This window comes from Myxine glutinosa, chromosome 1 (assembly GCF_964187855.1).
Source record: "Myxine glutinosa chromosome 1, kmMyxGlut1.1, whole genome shotgun sequence".
Classification (NCBI taxonomy): domain Eukaryota; kingdom Metazoa; phylum Chordata; class Myxini; order Myxiniformes; family Myxinidae; genus Myxine; species Myxine glutinosa.
Genome location: NC_136261.1, coordinates 312,142,098 through 312,156,652, shown reverse-complemented (window position 1 = coordinate 312,156,652; position 14,555 = coordinate 312,142,098). Strand labels below are relative to the sequence as shown.

General features: G+C 39.6%; 1 protein-coding gene across 2 annotated transcripts in view; it reads right to left on the bottom strand.

The window, feature by feature from the left end:
* The window catches only part of AP4E1 (adaptor related protein complex 4 subunit epsilon 1), a 184,081-nt gene that overhangs the window by 67,277 nt on the left and 102,249 nt on the right, over window positions 1-14,555 (bottom strand). For both annotated transcript variants that reach the window (XM_068136403.2, XM_068136410.2), the window contains exon 7: window positions 12,063-12,229. In XM_068136403.2, the coding sequence (XP_067992504.2) occupies window positions 12,063-12,229 (167 nt within the window). The remainder of the gene's footprint in view (window positions 1-12,062; window positions 12,230-14,555) is intronic.

Sequence of the window (14,555 nt, the reverse complement as noted above, 5' to 3'; positions counted from 1 at the left end):
GGCATCAGCTCGCTCCCCTCCTGCTGTGATTTCCATTTACACAGTAGGGGGGTGCTGGGGCCTTGACCAGGTGTTTCAAGAGATTACCATGTTCAAGCACATTCTGACACTCATTTACAAACTCGTTTTTTACAGAGTTTGCATTTAAAATGTATCTGCTTTGTTACCAGGTTAATTAATAAGTTACCAGGGCCAATCAATATGTTACACTGAGTTACACTTCCACAATTCCCTCATCTTTTTGTTTTTGTTTATATTAACCATTAATCTAAACATCAATATAAGTAAACAATCAATCACTACTAGTAAACATCAAATTCCCTTAGGCATACACCGTCATCCTGCAAGAATCACAAAACATTTCGTTGGTCATTGACTTCTTCCATATTGTTCAATCTATTGCATTTGCATCACAAATATATTTTCAAAACAACACTTCACCATCACCAAGATACAACAATTTCACTTCATTTTCAAGTTTTGTAAAGCATCTGCACCATCTGGAAAAACGTTTGCCTCCACACACATGTTGACTTTGTTTAAAAGGAAGGGCTGATCACTTGTGTTTGAATCCAGGTATGAAACATTTTCTCCTAATGTCTCCATAGCTCCTGCACTACTTCGTGTAGGATTTCGCTGTTGTGGTAACACTGCGGAGTCATAGACTGACCCTTCTCTCCATGTAGCATTCTTGCCACTTTTTGCTGTGAACCATAATGATTCCTTGAACAAGGCCTTCGCCCAGTTGTAGTCGACTTGCCTCCTCCCTCATTATGAGTGGGCAGCCAGTATTGGTGTGACGTTGATTGGCCAGCAAGATGTGGAACAGGGATGCCGGATGCATCCACAATGATGTTGGGACCATGGTGTTCAGGTCATTCATGGTCCTTACCAGGAGCAACCAGCAGAATCGTGCACAGCTGTTGTGACAAGGGCACAGCCGTTTTTTTTTTTGCAGCTCCATGCTGGTTCCCCGGGCGTTGGTGAAGTAATAACATATGTCCCCGCATTTCACAGAGGTTGCAGGTAAAATGTCGTTGTCCTGCAACTTCTGATGTGATGAATGTTCGAAGCCTTCGAACAAGAGTAAGTGATCGCCTTTCTTTCATATGTTGCAGTGTGATCCAGGCAAATGGTCACATAAATTTCCTTGGTGAAGGTAAGCATTCATCTCCAAGTTACACGGGAGAATGTCTTCATCATTCTTTGAGAAAGAGGGTGTATGCCATGATTAACTTCATTTTTAGCCACAAATTTTCTTTCTCGAACTTCTTCCCAATTCCGTTAGCACTCCCTTCAAAATGTGATCTCGTCTTATCCTTATGCTCAGTCACATCTGAATCTGCTTTCCACACACACTGAATCAGATAGGGTACATCTTACCATGAAACAGCATAATCATGTATATCTTCCGACAGTTTCACATTCAACAATTTGTTGTTTTTCCTTAACACAAAAGTTATATTCATTTATATGCGTCACACAAATAATATTCAATCAGGTATGTATTTTATTACTAAACTAAGAATAGCATTGTATATGATTACAATCACAAACGGGAATACCTAATTCCCAACAACAATTTTCCCAAACCAACAAATTAAGCATAATGTATTATTACCATAATTCCTCTCCACTTTTTCTTTTCCCTCTTTTTTCCTAACAGTGTGTCACTCGTGGTGATATGAGTTCATTGATATTGTAATTGACACAACTCATAACATTGTCGTTATGCAATTATCTTAATTCTACTGTTTATGTCGCCATAAAAGTCTTCCTTTTCTGGTTCCACATTTCTTTCCTCATTTGTCACTTCATGCGTTATCATCGTGTTGTTGGTTACCTTATTCAAACACACCGTCACTAAGGCTTTCAAGCAAGCCACCACTAAAACAATTGCCAATATAACTACTAAACCAACAAACAAGTCTGCTACTCCTTGTATATATTCATACCTATGACATAGTTATATGTCGATGACATTTAACATTATATACCAAACTAACAAGCTTCCTAAAAGGTAAATAAAGAAAATCCCTTAATATGTAACATAATCAGATTATTTGTCTTACCCTGATCCCCCTATCTCCCGGGGTTGAACTCAATCCCCTGATCATGAGTGTAGTTGTGATACATTTTTTTTTTTTTTCACTCATGCTGTATTAATATCAGCAGGTAATTGTATGTCATGTAGGCAAATAAATGTCACTATTCCAAGTAGGAATATCGCATGTTGAAAATGTAATGTTTATCAATGCAAGGGGTGTTAAAATGTAATTCAAATGACTGTAAATCACGACTATCATTTTTCTACCACTGAATGTTCTGCTGGGCTGCTAGGTGCAGCCTCATTTTCTGTGGGATCGTCCACCTTAGCCCCATGTGCTTGCTTGCAATGAGAGGCATGAATCCAACTTTCTATTTTGGGTCCATATTTGTTTCTATTCTTATCAATCTCCTATGGTTTATCAATTCGTTCCAAGATACCGCAACCAAAGGTTTTAACCAAAGCTCTACCAAACTATTTCCAATTTGAACAAAAATGCCAGTGAAACAATGATTTGAAGGATTAACTTCAAGGGGTCAATAAATTTATTCTATAGCCAGATCTAATTTTCCCATCCAATAGTTTGCCTTGCCACATGTCATATTATAACACCTTAATAAACCTTCGAAAAAATGTTTCCCATCTCAACAAATTACCTTTTTTACAAATAGCCATGTGTAACTTACGTATTTAACTACAATTTCCTCTCAATTTGTTTGGCCTAACTGGCCGCAAAAGTGGCTGCCAGCATGCAGTACCGTTTTTATCTACCAAGGAAGTGTTCCACACAAGACCTCTACCAAAATGTTGTTTGTAAAAACAAATCTGGGATTTCTGATTACATGGATGCACACTCTCAGGACATTTTCAGGCTGCTGTTAACAATCCACTACGATGACTTAATTCCTTTACCCACAATCAAATAATTAGTACAAATTGAGGATATTATCCCTATCACATTCTTTTATAGATTCATTATGTTGGATCTAATTTTTTCCAATAATTTTCCACTGCTGTAAGGCGGAACAATAGCTCTCATAAGTCTTAGTAATATCGTACTTAATTTGCCCAGCAGAGAATAATTTATTTACTATCCTTTCTCATCTGTTAACCAGTGACTTTGTTTAAACTCCAGAACTGAAAACCCACAATAGTTCAAACCAGCAAAATTTTCTTTACTATTTTCCCATATCATCTATGCCTAAAACACATCCATACATACAGCACAATTTATATGCTGATAAAATTCAAGTTTATATATATAAAATCCATGAGCAGAGTATTCTGGGAAGTCAGTGTAAGACCTCTCCCAAATTTGGATGATTTTGTACTTCCTCATTTCCTTTTATGAAGCTCATATCCATAAATAGATGTTATTCTCATATACATTCTATCAAAAATGGAATCCCAAAATTACTCACAATTTTACTATTAATTAATGGCTGCTCATAACCCAGCAGCCAGCACATCAAATTTTTATATTCCATTTCCCTTGACAAAAGAGATAATGTTCATAATCAAATTATATTTCTATTTTATTTTACGGATTCTCTGGATATTCAATCCCATCCACATATCCCAATCCCATCCACATATAACTATCCATTTCCAGACAGGCACACTGTCGGTGTCAACAATCTTGTAAGATTGATACACAAAAACACACACACACATGCATTATGCATATTTGTTTGCGTTGGAACCATTATTTACAGATCAGATGGGTGTCAATTTTATTTCAATTTCATAAAATTTGTCAATCAAATTCAAAATGCTTATAGACAAATAAACCAAAAGTCCATTCTTAGAAAACCCTTATGATGTCACATTGAAATTACCCTTTCTGCCTTCACAATAATCTATCCAAATTTTGACTACACACCCATTTGCATGTCAGTCGACCATTGACCTATCAATCGTGCGGAACAATAGTCCGAAATTCCCACCTGATCATCATGTGACTCTTGTTACTTGGTTTGCCAAAAAATTGCAACGCAATTGTTCCAAACTTTGTAAATTTAAAATTGCTGTGCCCAAAATAGAAGATCCAATTTTGGCATTTGATCAATTAATTATTAATTTGTTAACAAGCAAAAAGAAAAAATGAATCATTCTTGCTCTGAAAACTTTTCAGACACAAGAATCATCGACAGTTATTCATGTTTGTCCAGTAATCGAATCTGTTGAGGCCAATCATCATTTGGGATTTGCAGCAATGAAGGCCTAATCATTGTCTGAGGTACCGGTAAGCACTGGTACCCTTGATCTTGGTTTGCCCCATGACCTTGTCTTCCTGTTGACATACGGACATCTTCTTCTCCAATGTCCCATCTTTCCACACTCGAAACACCGGTTTCTGTCGTTGTCTGATCTGTGCACCTGTGCACTTGTATTGCTGGGCTGCATCTCTACATCCCTGAGTTGCCACTGCAATCTCTCGTTATCTCCTGAAACACGAAAAAATTCTCTGTACCGTCCTTTTTGGGGAGACAACTGGAAATCAGATGGGACAACTGTGACTTTCATTCCTAATTTCGAGGGCAGTTGTGCATTTGTCTCCTCCACTGTATCCTGTATCCTTTTTATTTTAAGTTCTAGTTCCGTTATCCGTTCTTGCTGTTCCCGTTGTCTGGATTCACCATCCCAAAGATGGAATGCAAGCCAGTCTACCGTTAGATTCTGTCTCTTCCTGGCTTTCAATCTTTGTTCCAATCTTTCCAATCGACTTCGCTCAAATGTACCATCTCTTGGAAACTCCTCATCATGTCCCTTTGTCCACAAATACCAATTCTCGACCTGCCTTATAGCTTCTGCACCATAACGGTCGTACATATGATGTGTACAAGTACCTTTTTGTGGAATCTCTGGTTGTCCTTGTGTATTCTTGCAGGCTCCATTTCCCATACTGCCTTTTATCAAAGTAGCGTTGGATGTGTTGTAGTTTGTTCCTCTAAAGCTTCACTCGTACCTCCAGGAAGGGTCTCTCCACCTGTTCGCACGGTGATTTCCAGAGAATCTCCCTCAGCCGTGGCTTTTGCACAATCCAATCTCACAGATCAGTATTTGCAGATGAGCCGGAGGGTCAGTATGAAATGGGTGAATCCTCAGGTGTCCGCTCTGTTGACGGGGAAATCACACAATGGTAACCGCACATATATATCTGTATATAAACTCACCACCTTGCTCAATATTCCCAGGTTGTCTCCACATTGTTAATATCACGCAAAGATATCAAAGCTTCTTTCTTGAGACCGCATTTTCATCAATCAAACAATCAATATATTCAATTCAATTTATTCAGTTAAATTTATCTATCTATAATTCCAGTAATCTCTGTGTGTGTGTGTGTCTGTCTGTGTGTTTGTTTGTCTGTGACCGCTGTTTCTCGACAACCACGGGTCCGATATACTTGAAACTTGCCAGGTATATTGCTGGGGACCCGAGGATGTGCCTTTTCAAGGTTTCATATTAATCGGACAATTACTTACCGAGATATGTCCAAAAAACGCTTCAACCAATCAGAGAGCAGCGAGCTATCACGTGTGCCGAACGTGGCGGACACACTCTGCCTCGGATGGCACATTTGAGAGCGTATTCATTTATTTCACGTTTGCAAACTATGTTGGCGCTATGTTGGCGTTAAACGATGTTTTAAAACTAATAAAAACGAATTTGCGATTCATTCGCTTTCCTGCGCGTTTGTGTACGCGATGGCGATTTCTTTACCAAACTCCGGAAGCCGTTCGCTTTGGACCGAACCATTTCATGTAAATAGAGGGGGGGGTTCTGTGGTCGTTGCGAATGGACCAAACCATTCATGTAAATAGAGGGGGGGGATTGTCACTGTACTCGCAAGCCGTTCGCCGTTCGCTTTGGCGTTGCGAATGGACCAAACCATTTCATGTAAATAGAGGGGGGGGATATAATTTTAGATAGATATATAGTACGGGCATATATATAGTACGGGCATGCCCTAGTTCTATTAAATTCAATCAATTAGATTCAATCTCAATTAATTCATCAATATTCATCAATAAATTAAATTAATCATTCTGGATGACTCCTTGCATAAGCCCTTTCCCCAATGATGTCAGGACAGGTCCATCCATTGACCGTCACCTCTGGTTCGTACCTCATGTTAATTGATGAATCACCGTCCTGTCCTAGGGTCATATCTGACATATTTCCCCATTTTGCCTGGTCTCCACAAATTTTCTTTGCAACCACTAAAGGCAACTCATCCTTCATTCGTGAGACAGCCAAAATGGATGGCAGATATTAAAGTTCATTGGGAAAAATATCTCATCATTTTTTTTTAATAGTATCCAAAATCTCTTGGCAATATAAATTTCGTAAAACTCCTGAAATAAGACTGTAAAATTCCTTCAATCATGCTAAATTTTGAAACTCCATCGCTTGTACCACCCAATTTATCCCATAGGGCTTGAAAGTTCTTTCCCAAGTTCATGCAATCATTCTGCATTTGAACCCTATGATATCATTCATAATAATCATCATGATTTTATAGTCATGGTCCTATCATAATCATCTATTTAAAACGAACATTTCCTTTATTACCACAGCTATGTGGTATAATCAACAATAGAATAAAACTGTACATAGCAACAGGCTACCTCATGGCCACTTAGTATACCTATTGACAATAAGTCATAACAATATCGAATAATCACTGAACAATTCAAAAATCGCTTCCCCTGCTCCAGCCGCAGCATCCGTGATATTTGTTTGCTCATTCACTATTCCTGATTCGTCATCAAGGATCTCCATCATCACACAGCGTACTTAATTCCGCATTCTAATGAGAATTCAACAGGATTTTACGACTCAAAGGAAAAGAACGAGCAGACCTTTTGCAGGATGATCGTTACAAAAATCATTACATATATTAAAGTATTTATGATGTCGACAAATCATATCTTAATTCTTACAAGATTTTGGTTCTTTGAATAAATCACAGCACCGGGAGAACCAGCTCCAAAAATGGATCTTTGTGTTTATTCAGCACCCTAGTAATTGGTTCTTTGTGTACTAATTACACAGCACCCAGGCCCCGCTCATATGGATCTTTGTGCAGCGCTACACAGCACCTGAGCAAAAGGGGTTTCATCTACATTTTCCCTATCTGGTGTACCATCCGTGATATTTGTCTGCTCATTCACTATTCCTGATTCGTCATCAAGGATCTCCATCATCACACAGCGTACTTAATTCCGCTTTCTAATGAGAGTTCAACAGGAATTTACGACTCAAAGGAAAAGAACGAGCAGACCTTTTGCAGGACGATAACTGGAATTAGTCGTGAAAATATATCCAAATACACAAAAATACACACCCACACAAATAAACAACATTTATTCCGTTTAACAGAACAAACATTTCCTCTATCATGACATGCATGTCTTCAAAATTATATGCCCAAGAGAAAAAGTAAAATTAATTAAAACTGCGGGCAGTGATAATCCGGGGACCATACCGCTCCATCCTGATTGGACGGGTGCGTGCTAGAGTCGTTAATAACGACAGTCCAGATCCGATTGTTCAAAATTTCAACTCAATCGATCGAAAAAATGAACGCAGGGATGCATTTTAAAGGTGCAGTGGCACTAACTGAGTTGCCATGAATATGGCCACGAAATTGCCAATATGGCCATCACAAAATATTTTCCTTAATCAATTGGCTCATAGCATAACCAATCTGTAAGTATTTCATCCGAAGATGTATTTCTGAGGACTTTTGATTAAATAAGTCATTTATAAATCAACGAGTTAATTTATTAAATGATTAATCAATAAATTAATATTTTCCTTGACAGCCACATCCCTTGGTCAGTGTCATGTCCAAATATCAGCTTCCTTACTCAAAAGGTGCCTGAGTTAATGTAATGTAATTACTGTAATAAGATTACTGCAATTACTGTAATGATTACTGTAATTACTGTAATTACCGGAACTGTAATTACTGTAATTACCTCAGGTAATTACTGTAATGTAATTACTGTAATTTAATAAGAAATGTAATTAATTAAATGAGTACTTCATTAATCGCTCATAATTAAATAACTCGTGAATTCTTATCCGGTTTATTTAACATTTGAGTGTCCCCAAAACGTTGGAGCAAAACGTTGCAACAACGAAAGTGAAACGTTGTAGCGACGTTGTGGAAACGTTAGCAAAACCCAACATTTAAATGTTCACAAAACGTTGGAGCAAAACGTTGCAACAACGAAAGTGAAACGTTGTGGCGACGTTGTGGAAACGTTAGCACAACCCAACATTTGAATGTTCACAAAACGTTGGAGCAAAACGTTGCAACAACGAAAGTGAAACGTTGTGGCGACGTTGTGGAAACGTTAGCACAACCCAACATTTGAATGTTCACAAAACGTTGGAGCAAAACGTTGCAACAACGAAAGTGAAACGTTGTGGCGACGTTGTGGAAACGTCAGCAAAACCCAACATTTAAATGTTCACAAAACGTTGGAGCAAAACGTTGCAACAACGAAAGTGAAACGTTGTGGCGACGTTGTGGAAACGTCAGCAAAACCCAACATTTAAATGTTCACAAAACGTTGGAGCAAAACGTTGCAACAACGAAAGTGAAACGTTGTGGCGACGTTGTGGAAACGTCAGCAAAACCCAACATTTAAATGTTCACAAAACGTTGGAGCAAAACGTTGCAACAACGAAAGTGAAACGTTGTGGTGACGTTGTGGAAACGTCAGCAAAACCCAACATTTAAATGTTCACAATTTATCCCATTAAAATCCCATTAAATCCTATTAAAATTCTCATTTAATAGCAATCCCAATAATTCCGACCATAATTGAAATAAACAACGTCAGAACTTCAACAAAGATATGCAACATCTTGGTTGGTCAACGTCTTTATACTCATTTTGCTTGTCTGTCTACTTTTATTTCCTGGTAACACCTGAATACTTTCGTTTCCTAGTAACACCTAGTTTCCTTGTTACCTCTACCTATGATTTAATAACACTTTCCACAGTTAGACCCATCAAAATTTTTTTTTTAATAATCCTAAATTATTCACCTTCATCCGTTTTTCCACAAAACTACATGTGAAAAATGGAGATTTCATCAGTACTTGAAGGTGTAAAAATTTGACTTTGAAATTTTAAATCAACAAGCATTCTGATATGTGCCTAAACTATCAACAACTATTCTGCCATATTTTATTTGGAAGTCTTTTGCTGTCAGAACACAATTTGTCTGCTGTCAAAGGTTAAAGTTTGGCCTCTGTGACTCCTCAGCTAATGGTTACTTTTTTTTTTTTTTTTTTTTTTTTTTTACAAAAACAAATATCTTTTATATTTATCCCATTAAATCTCATATCTTGTCACCCTTTGCATTGTTGAAAGTAATTAATTCCGTAACTCAATATTACCTCTATTTATATATACTAGGGCGTGCCCGCACGTACGTGCTTGCCCGTACGTGCTTGCAAAAAACATGCGTGCAAACAACAACAACAAAACTTTGAAACCACGTGGCAGTAACGACCACAGAACCCCCCCTTCTATTTACATGCAATGGTTTGGTCCATTCGCAAAGCCAAAGCGAACGACCACAGAACCCCCCTTCTATTTACATGCAATGGTTCGGTCCATCCGCAGAGCCAAAGCGAACGACCACAGAACCCCCCTTCTATTTACATGCAATGGTTCGGTCCATCCGCAGAGCCAAAGCGAACGGCCCGTGAGCACGGCGACCACACCCTGGGACCCACCCGTCCGATTAATTTCAAACCTTGAAAAGGCACATCCTCGGGTCCCCACCAATATACCTGGCAAGTTTCAAGTATATCGGACCGGTAGTTGTTGAGAAACAGCGGTCGCATACAGACAGACCGACACACACACCGAGATTACTGGAATTATAGATAGATAAAAATCCGATCTCATTAAAACCTTCAGACAAACCACTAGCATATATTATTCCTAGGACTAAAATTACCAGGACCATTATCAAACATTTATCAAAATATTAGGACCATCATCAAACCAATGAATGACTCAATCCTTTAATGACTCCATCCAAACCCAGACATTTTGAGTTCCGTAACTTTAATACTTCAAATTTTCCATTCCTTCCCTTCCTGATCCTTCGATGTAGGGATGGGTTCTTTTTAGGATCATGTTGCATCGAGCATTATTTTCCAAACAGTGTGACTATTAAGCCCACGCCAAAACCTCTGACATCCCACCATTAACACCTATTTTAAGCGTGCCGAATCAGTAAGCATCACCCCTTCTATGAGCCTCGACCAGAGGGTGGTTGTTACCCACAAATTTAGGTTGAGGTTGTTGACGAGTCGTTGACAACAGCCCGGATCCGATTGTTCAAAGTTTGAACTGAATCGGTCAGGATAAATTTTGCTAGCTGAACAGCTAGCAACGAAACGTCACCCGGTGACCTGGGTCTTCACCAAAATCCAATCATTTCGTCGTGCCACTCATGCTATTTATCTGGCAAATTTCGTCAAAAAAAAAAACAAAAAAAAACAACAACACTGGTTCCGTGTCAGAATGGACATGAGGGACAATGAGGGACAGTGAGGGAGTGTTTTTTTTTTTTTTTTTTTTATTTATTTATCCAATCTCCATCTTTCACAGTAATTCTGGACCGGCATGAGGTGGGATTGTCTGTCATGAATTTATTTGTTGATCGAACGAGTTTTAATTTGTCTAAATCCGACCAGTCGTTCCCAAGATATAAGCCTTTTTGTCGCAATACCATAATCAGGATAAATTTGGAACAGCCCTTAAACTAACATCAAGCAGATCAATTTTTATATTTAGGTTGAGGTTTCACACAAACTGGTTAACTAAATAATACAGAATTAGAGCGCCGAGCAAGTTGCTCGCTCGACGAGCAAGTCGAGTGCTTCGAACAAGTGCAAAAAAAAAGTAGTACTTTATACGTGTGCGGGTGGGTAAACGAGTGTACCGGCCTTACACGTCCTGGAAGCAAGCGGTCGCAAGGTGCACACTTGCTCCGTTTGCTTCCAGGTCACAGTAAGGCCCTTTAATAACCAGCGCAAAAATACGTATTTACAGAAATCATTTAGAAAAAAAAACGAATAAATTGCTACAGTCGTTTATCGAAATCCCATTCGTGATGGCTCACGCCACCTATATCGCGGCATCGGTGCGCAAAGAAGCCCCAGACCACCTGCTCCCCCATGTATGTACCCATAACTTCCAAGTTCGTAAATCATATTGGACCAAACAAGACACACTCACCTTTTAAAGAAGACTTGTTTGTGTGTACAATTGATGTCAGCGGTGCCTCCAGATTGTCAGGGAATATGTAGTGGGGGACTCAGGACTCCAATGACCGGACACAGGTTTACAAAAGGTCTAGTTTATTAACTGTATTCACTTCATTCCAGTTACCAAAATGATACCGCATAATATAATGGATCAGGTTAACTCTTTTCGCTGGTCCCTCTCGTTCAGCCGATGTTTCTCCGACACTCCCGTCGGTCAGCGCTCCTCGTGACAAGTCCTCCTTACCCAACGTTTGCTGCTCGTTTATATCGCCAAACTGGACTTAATCCTCTGTCCGCTAATGCCCCGAGGTCATGCATTGTACCGAGTCCTGGCATCAGCTCGCTCCCCTCCTGCTGTGATTTCCATTTACACAGTAGGGGGGTGCTGGGGCCTTGACCAGGTGTTTCAAGAGATTACCATGTTCAAGCACATTCTGACACTAATTTACAAACTCGTTTTTTACAGAGTTTGCATTTAAAATGTATCTGCTTTGTTACCAGGTTAATTAATAAGTTACCAGGGCCAATCAATATGTTACACTGAGTTACACTTCCACAGTCGGTTGATTTCGACAAAGAGCACTAGAACTTTAGAAAGCATTGGTAAAATGATCGCTAACGCAATAACTATTCCGTTTATGATTTCCATTTTAAATGCCACGGTGAGCATCCTATTAATATGCCAATAGAAGAAGAACCTTACCCATGATCTCCTTTTCCAAGCAGAGAAAACAAACGAAGCAAGTCGATCTGTAACCATGGTGATGGCACACCATGAAAGCTGAAATCACCATGAAGACGACCTTCAATTACTTGGCGCAACACACCAACTAATGCAGGTACTAGAGTCCTGCACCAGTCTGGGTCTCTCTGTGGGGAAAATCCAAAAACAACCGAGTAATGGGCCAAATCGGATTTCATCTCCAATTAGAGCCTCATGGGACATGACAGCACCCAACATGACACAGACGGCAACATGTCGACATATATTAAAAATTCGCTTTTTCTTTTCCGTTAAGATATATTACTTTTCCGTTTGATGACAGTCGTCACAAAAACGTCAACAATGATGCCGACATATATTTCTTCGTTCTTATTTCATTCAACATTATTATCCGGAAGTAAAGGTTCACGTGTTCATTTCACGTGTGCATGGACGTGTCATTCACATATGTAAAATAAATAAATTAACAGACGGGAAATTGCTGAGATATTTCGTTCGGAGCGATTATAGACCGCCCAAAGGAACATTTTCACCGAGAAACCGAGTGAATTCACCAAGCGAATTTCATCGAATTTTACCGAGTTTCAGGAAATTACCGAGAGATATTTCTTCGTTTTTATTTTATTAGTTACCAGCAGAAGGGTGGGGGGAGGGGGGAAGGGCACGTACACTTTAAACATGTACACACATGTGGGATGTGGGATATATACATGTGGGATGTGTGTGTGTGTGTGTGTGTGTGTGTATACATATATATATATATATATATATATATATATATATATATATATATATATATATATATATATATATATATATATATATATATATAAATATATATATATATATATACAGTGGAACCTTGACTTACGAGTGCACCAACTTACGAGTTTTCCGAGATACGAGCCGTCGCTCGGGCAGTTTATTGCTTTGAGATGCGAGCCGAGATCTGAGTTACGAGCTTACGCCAGCCGCCACCAGGTGGGTTCCGGTCACGTGGTTATCTTGCCGTGCAAGCATATCTGCCGTATATCGCTGCTGTTTTGTTTTTGCATGTTGGTTATTTTGGAGCTTACGCCAGCCGCCACCAGGTGGGTTCCGGTCACGTGGTTATCTTGCCGTGCAAGCATATCTGCCGTATATCGCTGCTGTTTTGTTTTTGCATGTTGGTTATTTTGGAGCTTACGCCAGCCGCCACCAGGTGGGTTCCGGTCACGTGGTTATCTTGCCGTGCAAGCATATCTGCCGTATATCGCTGCTGTTTTGTTTTTGCATGTTGGTTATTTTGGAGCTTACGCCAGCCGCCACCAGGTGGGTTCCGGTCACGTGGTTATCTTGCCGTGCAAGCATATCTGCCGTATATCGCTGTTGTTTTGTTTTTGCATGTTGGTTATTTTGGAGCTTACGCCAGCCGCCACCAGGTGGGTTCCGGTCACGTGGTTATCTTGCCGTGCAAGCATATCTGCCGTATATCGCTGCTGTTTTGTTTTTGCATGTTGGTTATTTTGGAGCTTACGCCAGCCGCCACCAGGTGGGTTCCGGTCACGTGGTTATCTTGCCGTGCAAGCATATCTGCCGTATATCGCTGCTGTTTTGTTTTCGCATGTTGGTTATTTTGGAAAATTTCTTAGTTTTAACCATGGGTCCTAAGTAATTGAGTGCCAAGGGCAGTACTGAGAAGAAGAAGAGGATGATGTGCTTGGATATAAAACACGCAATCGTCGAAAAACATGAGCGAGGTGTGCGTGTTGTCGACTTGGTGAGGCAGATGTGAAGGCAGCTGAAGATTTTATTATAACTTTTGCCGAACTGATAGAAGCCGAACGATACATCCCCCAGCAAATCTTCAACTGTGACGAGACAGGGCTCTTCTGGAAAAAGATGCCGAGGAGGACGTATATAACGGCAGAGGAGAAGAGCATGCCAGGCCACAACTTGTTCAGAGTGCCGGCGATAGCTCGCCTTCTCTTTGTGGAAGACACGGTGAGATTCTTAACATCCAACAACTAATGGGACGCAAACGGGGTGCACAGTTTAGCGGTACACACATTGATGAATCACCCTGCCTGTGAAACACCGACATGACAGGTTATAGCTGGGTCGGGATTCAAACCCAGGCTGGACAGTTTAGAGTCAAGTGTGCGTACCTCCAGTCCAGGCCATCCAGCCAACTTGTATGCTGCATACAGGTGAAATATAAAGCGCGAGATATTTTTATATATACTGCATATTTAAAAAAAAATTGGTGTGGTTTTTGGCGGGCTGGAACGGATTAATAGCATTTCAATGCATTTTAATGGGGAAATTTGATTTGAGAAACGAGCAAATTGAGTTACGAGCTCGGTCACAGAACGAATTAAACTCGTACGTCAAGGTTCCACTGTATATATATATATATATAAATATATATATATATACAGTCATGTGAAAAAGTAAGTACACCCCATGTAAAGTTTTGACTTTATCAAGATA